This window comes from Stegostoma tigrinum, chromosome 28 (assembly GCF_030684315.1).
Source record: "Stegostoma tigrinum isolate sSteTig4 chromosome 28, sSteTig4.hap1, whole genome shotgun sequence".
NCBI lineage: Eukaryota > Metazoa > Chordata > Chondrichthyes > Orectolobiformes > Stegostomatidae > Stegostoma > Stegostoma tigrinum.
In genome coordinates, this window is record NC_081381.1 from 8,517,866 (window position 1) to 8,531,303 (window position 13,438).

A 13,438-nucleotide genomic window follows, 5' to 3' on the forward strand; every position below is an offset into this window, starting at 1 on the left:
GGTGGATTGGCCATGCTAGTGTTCCATTGAAGCTCAATGCAACCTGGAAGAATAACACCTCATTTTCTGCTTGGGGACCCTGGAATACTGCAGCAAGCCAGAGACAGAGATGTTGGCCAGGGAATGGGATGGTGTATTAAGAACAACACCTCATTTTCTGCTTCGGGACCCTGCAGCCTTCCGAACTCAATATTGAGTTCAATAATGTTCGGGCCTAAACTCTCCCATGTCCCAGCCCCCTACACCACACACCAAATCTTGTTATCACATAGCCTGTCCTTACACACCACCTGTTATTAGTCACTGACAGACCAATTAACAGCATTCATCCTCCCAGCCAGATCATTTGTGAAATACAAAAATGATCTGGAGAAAGGAATTGTTTGTGATATCCATAAATGATCTGGAGGAAGGTATAGATGGTCTGTTTAGCAAGTTTGCAGATGACACTAAGATTGTTGGAATAGCAGATAGTGAAGGGAACTGTCGAAGAGTGCAACAGAGTATAGGTAGATTGGAGAGTTGGGCGGAGAAATGGCAGATAGAGTTCAATCCAGGCAAATGCGAGGTGATGCATTTTGGAAGATCTAATTCAAGAGCAAACTGTATGGTAAATGGAAAAGCTCCAGAGAAAGTTGATGCACACAGAGATCTGGGTGTTCAGGTGCATTGTACCCTGAAGTTGGCAACGCAGGTCAATAGAGTGGTCAAGAAGGCATGCTTTCATTCATCGGACAGGGTATTGAGTACAAGAGTTGGCAGGTCATGTTACAGATGTATAGAACTTTGGTTCGGCCACATTACCAAGAGGATGTGGACGCTTTGGAGAGGGTGCAGAGGAGGTTTACCAGGATGTTGCCTGGTATGGAGGGTGCTAACTATGAAGAGAGGTTGAGTAGATTAGGATTATTTACATTAGAAAGACGGAGGTTGAGGGGGGACCTGATTGAGGTCTACAAAATCATGAGGGGTATAGACAGGGTGGGTAGCAAGAAGCTTTTTCCCAGAGTGAGGGACTCATTTACTGGGGGTCATGATTTCAAGGTGAGAGGGGAAAAGTTTAAGGGAGATATGCGTGGAAAGTTCTTTATGCAGAGGGTGGTGGGTGCCCCTGTTGTCAGCAGAGGTGGTAGAGGCGGGCATGATAGCATCATTATCTAGACAGATACATGAATGAGCAGGGAGCAGAGGGATACAGATGCTTGGAAAATAGTGACAGGTTTAGATAGAAGATCTGGATCAGTACAGACTTGGAGGGCCAAAGGGCCTGTTCCTGTGCTGTAATTTTCTTTGTTCTTTGTTATCAACTCCTTTGTCTACCCAACTGCTTTTCTCTCTCTTTAGGCTCTATCCTATCATTTACTCCCTGCCCCATCCCCCCCTTCCATATTTTCTGCATATAAACGGAGGTTTTCCCAGTCACCAGCAGTTCTGAGGAAGGGTCACCCAACCTGAAACATAAACTCTGTCTTTTAACTTCAGATGCTGTCAGACCTCGTGAGCTTCTGCAGCAAATTCTGTTTTTGTTCCTGAATTACAGCGTCTGCAGTTTTTCTGTTTTTTCTTTAATATACTTCAGGGCTGACAGTCACAATGTAGACCCATTATTTCTGTTGACAGAGAGGCTGCAGTGAGGCATTGAAGAAGAGCTGTCTTGGTGGAATCTTTGATCTTCAATGTTAATTTTCTTAGGGGGAATACTTCTGTTCGCTTCACTGTTCAAGAATCAGGGATACAGAGACTTGGATCTTTACATCAAAATCACACACACTTCAAATAGATTCATACATGAAGATATGTGAGCTAGCCAGAAAAATGAGTTTCAGTATACTTCCTCAGTTTCTTAATTCCAGCTGCCTGAACATCATCTCTTCATATGTCTGCATGCATTGATCAGCTTAAGTAGTCACTTATATCATCTTTAATTTTCTTAATCCTAGTGAAATCCAGCCATCGTTCTGGCATTGGCCACATCTTCAGTCATTCTGATCCAAATGTTTCAGACTTGTGCACATCTGGCACAGAACTGCTCTTTCTGTTTAGTACAAGATTTATTGGGTTTACAACAATGTTGGACCTCATCCTTCTGAATTACAAAGGAGCCTCCAATCCAACATAACCCTTTCACTATTTTTAAAAGCCAAAAGAATTGCAGATGCTGTAAATCAGGAACAAAAACAAAGTTGCAGGGAAAACACAGCAGGTCTGGCAGCACCTGTGAAGGGAAAAAATAGAGTTAATAAAGGAGAGGATCATGGCTGATCTGATTGTGGCCTCAACTCCACTAGACTGCCTCTCCTCCATAGTCTCTTTCTCTCTTGTAGATCGAAAGTTAGTCTAACGCAATTTTAACACTCCTCTGTTCCCTTGAACTCATTCCAACTGAAGTACTGACTGCCCAACTTTGTTTCTGGCTGCTGTTTATTAGCATTGTAAATATTTCCCTCTCCTCATTCTCATCTACAGAATTTCCATCATCGAAGGAGAGCACCACTCCTTCCCAATCTCCCCGCTTGGTTACTTCCAATGTCCATAATAATAATGAAACAACTGAAGCACCCTTCAATTTCATTGCCTACTGGCCACTGAAATGAAGAGAAATACAAAAGGTAGACAACGAAAGTGGTTTCACCTTTGTGGAAAAGTGACGGGTGAAAAAAGCAAGAGATAGAGAGGTGACCACTAGTTGGGCAAGAAGGAAAGGAATATTATTCTCTCTCTCTCTCTTTCTCTCTCTTTCTCTCTGTAACTGCTGTCCTTGATCCTCCCACAATCTTCACTAACCTACTAATTTACTGTTCTCATCACTCCACATATTCACCTCAGCCTCTGCATCTGACCAGTATCCATTAGTTGTTCCTCTCTTCCTGATGCTGTCCAAGTCTCTGTGTGATATAACAAGGGCAGCCCTGAATGGACTTGGAAATTCTCCCTTTTTATTTCAGCCGTATCTTTGTACCACACAACCTCAAGAGTACTTCCAATTACGCCAACGTGAGCTAATTTATACTTCCACCTTCAGTTATGCATTACGACAGGTGCTTGAAACTTTCAAATTTTTCCAAGTCTTCATGCATAATCTTTATACCTTCACACTGATCCTCTTCTCTAGGTTCAAACTAACAATCCATAAATTGAGCCTTTTGTCTGTTTATCTCATGCTTTTGTGTTATTTTTGAGAGGCTTACCCTTTAAGGTGTACTGTGTGTACAGTGTTAGGACAGCTTCAGGCAGTGGGCCTATTGTATATTTGGGCACACAGGAAGCAGTTCATTTATTTTGATGTCTGCTTCATTACGTACAATGTGCCCTACCATTTGAAATAAGTTAAAATACAGAGTCAACCAATTTCTGGTGAGTGATTGACTACTAGACTATTATTATAAACATGACATCTTCCTGTTATCAGACTCAAAATCCATGCCACATAGCTCGATGTCACCAGCAAATGTAGCACTCCCCATTTCACTTCATCATTTGGAACATTCCTGACATTCAGGAAGAGCAAAGGATTCTTTGCTTATGATAAGACCATTAGAAATAGGAGAAGGAATCTTTGTCCATCTCAAACTTAAATACACATAAAGACTGTGCCCCCCACAGCTTTCTGTGGTAAGGACTTCCAAAACTCATAATGCTCTGAAAGAAGAAATTCCTCCCCATGTCAATATTAATATGGCACCCTTTTAGTCTGAGACAACAGCCTCTAGTCCTAGATTTTCCCATGAGGGAAGCATTGCTGTCAAGCCCCTAATATTTCAGTGAGATCACCTTCATTCTTCTAAACTCCAGTGAGTAGAGTCCAACCTGTTTAAACCTTGCTCAGAATATAATTTCCGCCATACCAGAGATCATTCCAGTGAACCCGTCTCTGAACTGTCTCCAATGAAATGATATCCTTCCTGAAATAAGGGGACCAAAACTGCTCTGAGTACTCTAGATGTTGTCGCACTAGCACTGTGTACAGTTGCAGGAAGAGCCCCCTACTCTTATACTCCAACCGCCTGAAATAAGGGCCAAAATTCCATTCGCCGCCTTGATTTCCTGTTACCACTGTGTGCTAGTTTTCTGTGTTTTGTGCACAAGTACCCTGAAAATCCCTTTGTGTTGCAGCTTTCTTCAGTTTTTCTCTTTTTAAATAATGTTCGGTCTTTTCTTCCTTCCAAAATGAACAATTTCATATTTTTCCACTCTATGCTCTGTTTGCCTCTTGTTTGCCCACTTAGTTAACTTATCAATATCTCACTGTAAACTGTGTGAATCCCTCCTGCAACCTGTCTTTCCACCTATTTTAATGTTGTCAGAAAATTTATATATTCACTTCCTTCCTCCAAGTCATTAATGTATATTGTTAATAATTGTTTCCCTAGTGCTGATCCCTGTTGCCAACTGAGAAAGGACACCCCCATCCCCTCTTGCTGTTTTCTGCCAATTAGCCAATTCTGTATCCATGCCAATATACTGCTTCCAACATCATAGGCTCTTACCTTGTGACTGAACCTTTTGTGATGTAATGTGTCAAATGCCTTTTGGAAGTCTGAATACATTACAACTACTGGCTCCTGTCTGTGCATTCTACTTTGAAGAAGTCTCAACCACTCTGATAAATTTGTCAGATACAATTTCTCTTTCATGAAGTGATGCTGACTCTGCTTGATTAAATAATGATTTTCCAAGTGTTCTGCTACTATTTCCTTCATAATTGATTCCAATATTTTTCCAATAATCAATGTTAGACTATAGTTATCTGCTTTTTCCCTCCATCCCTTTTTGAATAGGGTTGTCACAATAGCAGTATTCCAATCCTCTGGTACTTCTCCAGAATCCAAAAGATTTTTAGGAAAATTACAACCATTGCATTCACTATCTCTGTAGCTGCCTCTTTTAGGATCTTAGGATATAAGCCATTAAGGCCAGGGGGCCTTATCTGTGTTAAGGCCTATTAATTTGTCTAATACAACTTCTTCAGTGAGTGTGGTCCAATCCAACTCTAACTTCGAAAGTCTCCCTTTATCATAAGTTACATTGATTGCTCATGCAAAGAACCTCAAGCAGAAATGGAAAGAGCAAGAGGCAGTAAAGTGAATTAAGATCCTGTGGAATTGATTCTAATTTTTAAATGCCAAGTGGTTCTTGATTATAATCATGTTGTAGTCTGATAGTTGCAGCCATTTGAGAGATTTTCAGAGAAAAAATTGTTTCAATCTATTTCCCCAAGGCCACTACCCAATCCCTCATTGTGACCCAAATAGTTGTTTATTCAAGATGCATTTAAGCTGAATATTACTCCTTTTGATTCTAATATCAAGACATTGCATGACACATATTTATGGAAAACCTTCATGCAACAGACCTTTTGGCCCAACTTGTCAATGCTGTCCATGCTTAGAAAACTGAACTAGTTCCATTTGCCTTTGTTTGGCTCATATCCCTCTAAACCATTCATGTACCTGCTCAAATGCCTTCTAAAATGTTGTAACCATACCTACAGGAACCATATCCTCTGGCAGTTCACCCCATATACATACCACCTTCTGTGTGCAAAAGTTGCCCCCTCCAGATTCCCCCTAAATCTTTCCACTCTCACCCCAAACCCATGGCCCATAGTTTTTGAACTCTCCTACCTTTGGGAAAACACCCCACCGCTCACCCCATCCGTGCCCATCATGATTCCACAAACTTCTACAAGGTTACCCTTGATTCTAATTCATGTTGTCCAGTGAACTCTCAATCTCAGTTTAATGAAGGAAAATGAATTGTTTTTCTCATTTCAGACATCTATCGTCATTCTTTTACCCGTGATCATTTCAAACTACTACAGCTGCGAGGTAACATATGGTTAGCATGTAATTTATATTCACACCGTTCCATTTTTTCCAGCTCCATTATCAAGAGGTAGTCATGGTCCTGATTAAAACCGTAATCTAAAACCACAGTAATACAACATCATCTGCACATTTCCCAACAATACTTACACTTCAAAGCCATTGGACGTTTAATGTTTACAAATTGATATGCTTCCCACATAAATCTAAATCACAAATTAGTACTTCTATTAAAAGGATTTACATAAATGAAATTGCATTTTCCTTTTGAACGATAAAGGGCTCAAATTTTAACTTGGCCACACCCCACACTAACTGAAGGAGCTCAGGTCTGTGTTGACTGATGGAGCTCAACTGCACTGACCAATGGAGTTCAGACTCACACTGACCGATGGAGCTCAGGCCTGCAATGACTTTACAAGCTGTTCAGGTGCAATGGTAGTGTTTTTACACCTGAACCGAATGGCCCAGGTTCAAGTCCCACCTGCTCCAGCAATGTGTTATAATATCAGGAAATAGGTTGATTTTTGAAAGCTTTGCCAGGAAGGTGGTAGGAGCAGATCTGATAGCACCATTTAAGAGGCATTTAGACACAGGCATGAACAATGATGGAATTGAGCAATACAGACCATGTGCAGGCAGATGACATCAATTTTGAATGACATCATGGTCAGCACAGTCATGATGGGCTGAAGGTCTTGTACGCCTGTTATACTGTTCTTAGTCTTAAGGCTATGTTTCATTCTCTATATTGACCAATGAAGACTGGATTTACACTAACCGATGGAGCATGGGCCCACACTGACGGACTGGAGCTCAGGCCTCTACTGACTGATGGAGCCTGGACCCACACTGAGTGATGGACAATGTTCAGCAGCTTCTGAAGGTTGCTGCTGTTCCTCAGCTCATTGACATATCTGTTCTTCCTTCATTTCATCCACATAGCAACAACGATGAGAAGACCCGCTATAGCTGGATTCATTGGACAGGTTTCCAATGAAGGGTGTGGGGAATATCAGAAACAGAACAGCTCCTTAATAATAAGAGGGATCAGAAGGTAGGGTTTCACCCAGTTCTCCAGCAAGTGGGACACGGGGCACTCTGACAAGGAAGGCCATGAATGCTTCCACATGGACCTTTAACGTAGAACCTTCTTCTGATGAATACAGCACCAGGCACGTGACAAAGGAAGAGTAGGAGACTGTCCATGCTGCATGAGGACTGAGACCTTGTCCTCCTGGGCCCACATCACCCAGAAATGCAGTGTTGCAGATCAGAGCATGGTGCAGAATACTTAGAGTTCAAAGGGAAAGGCATCATTTCAGTACCACTGTGCAGGCAACGAGATCTCTCATTAGAGATAATAGGAACTGCAGATGCTGGAGAATCTGAAATAAGCACGAAGGGTCTAGGCCTGAAATGTCAGCTTTCCTCCTCCTCTGATGCTGCTTGGCCTGCTGTGTTCATCCAGCTCTACACCTTGAGATCTCTCATTAGTTTTGTACTTTGGGTTCCTCAGGGGTCACTTTAAGATCCCCTGGGATTACTTCTGCTTCATAATCTGTAGTTTCCAGTGATGTGGTCAGGATTGCTTGTGCCCAGAGTTTCTACAGCACCCAGCTGGTCACTCCTGCATTTCCCAGGTTGGGGGCGGTGAATTCAGATTATTTCAATTTATAGATTGCACATGTGCGATTGATGTGATTGCCCTTTGAAGGGCCTATACTGATGATCAGAGGTTAAGCCCATGGGCAGCAAACAAACACTGACTTTATCTGCTCTGGACATGGTCACAGCCAATTCCCATTCATGGGTAGCATTTAATGTTCAACAAGTTGTGAGAGTTGTTATGCAGGTTGTACTGGGCACAGAGATCCAAATTCAGGCCAGACACCAGGTTCCCCCCAACCGAAACCTTCATGTTCCACTATCCAGCACAGCCTGGAGAGCTCATCTTTACTGATCCACACAAGTTTCCAACTCAAACAATGACTCTAACACTCAATCTTAACTCCTGAGCTCCAAAACTACAATTTGGTCTTGTTCTCCATTTTGTTGCAAACTCCCCTTGCCTAGGCCACCTCACACCCTGCAGCATCCCTTGTCACCCAATGCACTTCCATCTTTCCATTACATGTCAAGTTTCCAGCTTTCACAGTCTTTGCCCCTCTGCATCCTAGGCTCATTGCCTCGAATCCCCAACATTGAGTCCTTTCATGAATATCCTAACTGAACCTACAGAATTGACTGTGGTCAACTCATCTGACTATAGTAAGATGTACTTTCTGATCCTGACCACCACTAATGACATCAGGTTATGCCCCAGGTCCCTAGACTATGAATGGAAGACACTTTTGAATGATTGTATCAGACCACCTGAGTGACAGGGCCCACATTTGACTTTACTGAAGACTACTCCCCTTTGAATATGAGACATGGCCATCTGGTTGTGCCAGCGCGACCTGCATAGCCTTCCACAGCTGCCAGGAAAGATGGTAGAAGCAGATACAATAACAAGATTTAGGAGGCATTTAGGTAGACATGAACAGCGGATAATGTGGAACATGTGCAGATGGAGGGGATTACTTTAGAATGGTAACATGGTCAGCACAAGTGGGCTGAAAGACCTGGTCCTGTGTTGTACTGTTCCACGTGCTATATTGATTTCTGGGATTTGTTTGGAAAATATGACCTCTCAGTCTCAATGTCGAGAAGGGTCCTATTCAACACTTCACCTGATTTTCTCAAATTTCTCATGATAACCCTTATCATTCACAGCTAAGGAAGATTCCCGCCATTAACTCTAGTTCTGCCTATAGCTGTTGTCAGACTTCTTGGTTTTCTCCAGCAGTTTTGACTTTAATAATTGTTTGTCTGATAAAATGCTGTGCTTATTTTTCTCAGAACCTCATATGCCACATATCTTAATAGAAAGTGGAGACATGACACCTGCTGAATATGAGCAATTCCTAAAAGGAAGGAATGATTTCATTAAAGGAACCAGGAAGGACCCTAGTTCAGAAAAGAAGGTAATGATTTATTTCTGGTCATGCAACAAAGCTACAGAATGTCTTTAGTTCTTAATCTGCGATCTGAGACCATCTCCTCCCCAAACAAATTCATAATTTTCTCAGAGATAATGGGAACCTCAGATGCTGGAGAATCCAAGATAACAAAGTATGAAGCTGGATGAACACAGCACGCCATGCAGCATCTCAGGAACACAAAAGCTGATGTTTTGGGCCTAGGCCCTTCAATAGAGAAAGGGATGGGGAGACGGTTCTGAAATAAATAGGGAGAGGGGGGTGGAGGCGGACCGAAGATGGATACAGGAGAAGATAGGCAGAGAGGAGAGTATAGGTGGGGAGGGGATAGGTCAGTCCGGGGAGGACAGACAGGTCAACGAGGCAGGATGAGGTTAGTAGGTAGGAAATGGAGGTGCGGCTTGAAGCGGGAGGAGGGGATAGGTGAGAGGAAGAACAGGTTAGGGAGGCGGGGACGAGCTGGGCTAGTTTTGGGATGCAGTGGGGGAAGGGGAGATTTTGAAGCTTGTGAAGTCCACATTGATACCATTGGGCTGCAGGGTTCCCAAGCGGAATATGAGTTGCTGTTCCTGCAACCTTCGGGTGGCATCATTGTGGCACTGCAGGAGGCCCAGGATGGACATGTCATCTAAGGAATGGGAGGGGGAGTTAAAGTGGTTCGTGACTGGGAGGTGCAGTTGTTTATTGCGAACCGAGTGAAGGTGTTCTGCAAAGCAGAGCCCAAGCCTCCGCTTGGTTTCCCCAATGTAGAGGAAGCCACACTGGGTACAGTAGATACAATAGACCACATTGGCAGATGTGCAGGTGAACATCTGTTTAATATGGAAAGTCATCTTGGGGCCTGGGATGGGGGTGAGGGAGGAGATGTGGGGGCAAGTGTAGCACTTCCTGTGGTTGCAGGGGAAGGTGCTGGGTGTGGTGGGATTGGAGGGGAGTGTGGAGAGGTCAAGGGAGTCATGGAGAGAGTGGTCTCTCTGGAAGGCAGACAAGGGTGGGGATGGAAACATGCCTTGGGTGGTGGGGTCAGATTGTAGATGGCGGAAGTGCCGGAAGATGATGCGTTGTATCCGGAGGTTGGTGGGGTGGTATGTGAGAACGAGGGGGTTCCTCTTGGGGCGGTTATTGCAGGGGCGGGGTGTGAAGGATGTGTTGCGCAAAATGCGGGAGACACGGCCAGGGGCGTTCTCGACCACAGCGGGGGAGGATGTTGCGGTCCTTGAAGAACATGGACATCTGGGATGTGCAGGAGTGGAATGTCTCATCCTGGGAGCAGATGCAGCGGAGGCGAAGGGATTGGGAATAGGGGATGGAATTTTTGCAGGAGGGTGGGTGGGAGGAGGTGTATTCTAGGTAGCTGTGGGAGTCGGTGGGCTTGAAATGGACATCGTTTACAAGCTGGTTGCCTGAGATGCAGACAAAGAGGTCCAGAAAGGTGAGGGATGTGTTGGAGATGGCCCAGGTGAACTTGAGGTTGGGGTGGAAGGTGTTGGTGAAGCGGATGAACTGTTCGAGCACCTCTGGGGAGCAAGAGGCGGCGCCGATACAGTCATCAGTGTAACGAAGGCAGAGGTGGGGTTTGGGGCCTGTGTAGGTGCGGAAGAGGGACTGTTTCACGCAACCTACAAAGAGGCAGGCATAGCTTGGGCCCATGCGCGTACCCATGGCTACCACCTTTGTCCGTAGGAAGTGGGAGGAATCGAAAGAGAGGTTGTTGAGGATGAGGACGAGTTCGGCTAGGCGGATGAGGGTGTCGGTGGAGGGGGACTGGTCGGGCGTGCAGGACAGGAAGAAGTGGAAGGCCTTGAGGCCATCTGCATGAGAAATGCAGGTGTACAGGGACTGGACGTCCATGGTGAAAGTGAGGTGCTGGGGGCCAGGGAATTGGAAATTCTGGAGGAGGTGGAGGGCGTGGGTGGGGTCAAGGTGTCAAGTTCATTTTCGGAGACCCTCACGGACTTGCTGCAATAACAAGACACTGACCTGTTTAGAAAAACACAAATCCTTTTATTACCAAGCAAGTACAAGCTGTGGAGAATCACTGTACTTAACCCAGCACAGAGTGCAGAGTCTCACAAGTAATTCTCCCCGAGCAGCAGACAGTCCATGCTTCTTATACTTTACAAAAGACATGATACATAAAACGATTTCGCAATTTACATTTTACATAAAACAATGATACATAAAACAATTACTACAACAGACAAAAACATGATACCAAGCAATTATTACATCCACAACATAAAAGACCAGGATATGGTATCGATTGCTAGTGAAGTAGCTGCTAATGGCAGGAGGCGATTTCGAGTTGTTGTCTGGGACAGATTGTGATTTCAAGTTGCCAGTTTGTCTGGCCAGAACAAAGTCAGTGCCCTGGCCCCTTTGCCAGCAACAGAAGTTACATGCTTTAGAGGTTTCACACCTTTACAAATTTTCCCACCTAACCCTATTTGAAACAAGATAATAAAATGTGAGGCTGGATGAACACAGCAGGCCAAGCAGCATCTCAGGAGCACAAAAGCTGACATTTCGGGCCTAGACCCTTCATCAGAGAGGGGGATGGGGAGAGGGAGTTGGAATAAATAGGGAGAGAGGGGGAGGCGGACCGAAGATGGAGAGTAAAGAAGATAGGTGGAGAGAGTATAGGTGGGGAGGTAGGGAGGGCATAGGTCAGTCCAGGGAAGACGGACAGGTCAAGGAGGTGGGATGAGGTTAGTAGGTAGCTGGGGGTGCGGCTTGGTGTGGGAGGAAGGGATGGGTGAGAGGAAGAACCAGTTAGGGAGGCAGAGACAGGTTGGACTGGTTTTGGGATGCAGTGGGTGGGGGGGAAAGAGCTGGGCTGGTTGTGTGGTGCAGTGGGGGGAGGGGACGAACTAGGCTGGTTTAGGGATGCAGTAGGGGAAGGGGAGATTTTGAAACTGGTGAAGTCCACATTGATACCATATGGCTGCAGGGTTCCCAGGCGGAATATGAGTTGCTGTTCCTGCAACCTTCGGGTGGCATCATTGTGGCAGTGCAGGAGGCCCATGATGGACATGTCATCTAGAGAATGGGAGGGGGAGTGGAAATGGTTTGCGACTGGGAGGTGCAGTTGTTTGTTGCGAACTGAGCGGAGGTGTTCTGCAAAGCGGTCTCCAAGCCTCCGCTTGGTTTCCCCAATGTAGAGGAAGCCGCACCGGATACAATGGATGCAGTATACCACATTGGCAGATGTGCAGGTGAACCTCTGCTTAATGTGGAATGTCATCTTAGGGCCTGCGATAGGGGTGAGGGAGGAGGTGTGGGGACAAGTGTAGCATTTCCTGCGGTTGCAGGGGAAGGTGCCATGTGTGGTGGGGTTGGAGAGCAGTGTGGAGCGAACAAGGGAGTCACGGAGAGAGTAGTCTCTCCGGAAAGCGGACAGGGGAGGGGATGGAAAAATGTCTTGGGTGGTGGGGTCGGATTGTAAATGGCGGAAGTTTCGGAGGATGATGCGTTGTATCCGGAGGTTGGTAGGGTGGTGTGTGAGAACGAGGGGGATCCTCTTAGGGCGGTTGTGGCAGGGGCGGGGTGTGAGGGATGTGTTGCGGGAAATACGGGAGACGCGGTCAAGGGCGTTCTCGATCACTGTGGGGGGAAAGTTGCGGTCCTTAAAGAACTTGGACATCTGGGATGTGCGGGAGTGGAATGTCTTATCGTGGGAGCAGATGCGGCGGAGGCGGAGGAATTGGGAATAGGGGATGGAATTTTTGCAGGAGGGTGGGTGGGAGGAGGTGTATTCTAGGTAGCTGTTGGAGTCAGTCAGGAAGCTTAAGACAGTGCCTGCATACTGATGTGTGAGAAGAAAAGGAGTTACAAAAGCTTTCCACTGAATTCCTCGCTGGGCAGGAAGCTTCAGGGCAGTGCCTGCATACCTATGTGTAAGTAGGTAAGAGTTTACTTCTATAAATTAAAGTCTCTGTATAGGAATCAAATGCAGATAAAAGACTTTAATTTATAGAAGTATATAAATCAATGAGATGTTATCACATTAACATCTCATTCCGTCCTTTTATCATTTCATGATAACCTATAACGGGGCCGAGAAGGGAGCTGCCAGCCTGTCAAACACAAATCTGCAGCAAGGGTTCAGGCATGCCATAAATGTACAGCAGGTAGCTATGACAACCACGAGAGCAACTGACCCATGCAGCAAATATGAGCTCCAAGAGCCGCCCATAAGCCATCCCAACAAACCCTGTCCAGGCCGGGGTCCCTCACTGTGCTGTTCCAGCTGCCCCTGTATGGCTTGGATAGCCTGCGTAATGTTATAGGGCTCGTTGGTGACGTGGCTAATGCACTTGTCCCCGATAATAGTGCAAACTCCTCCTTGCTGAGCCAGCTGATAGCCTACTGCATACCGGGTTTGCTGAGCATAGAGCCGAAGTTCGGCTAATTCTTGGTTGACTGCCTCCAATGCCGTCATTGTGCTGTTTCCCAGGGCAGTGAGTCCACGTATAAGGTAATTCCGATTTTTTTCTGGCCACCACCCCAGGGGAGCCTCCCAAGCCGACAGTTCCCAGGAAGCCATATCCTAAGGAAGAGCCCAGGGCA

The 13,438-nt window shown here is 45.5% G+C and overlaps 1 protein-coding gene across 4 annotated transcripts in view; it reads left to right on the plus strand.

Annotated features, from left to right (window-relative positions):
- The window catches only part of vwa5b1 (von Willebrand factor A domain containing 5B1), a 255,866-nt gene that overhangs the window by 87,026 nt on the left and 155,402 nt on the right, over positions 1 to 13,438 (plus strand). For all 4 annotated transcript variants that reach the window (XM_048561543.2, XM_048561545.2, XM_048561546.2 and 1 more), the window contains one exon: positions 8,730 to 8,854. In XM_048561543.2, the coding sequence (XP_048417500.1) occupies positions 8,730 to 8,854 (125 nt within the window). The remainder of the gene's footprint in view (positions 1 to 8,729; positions 8,855 to 13,438) is intronic.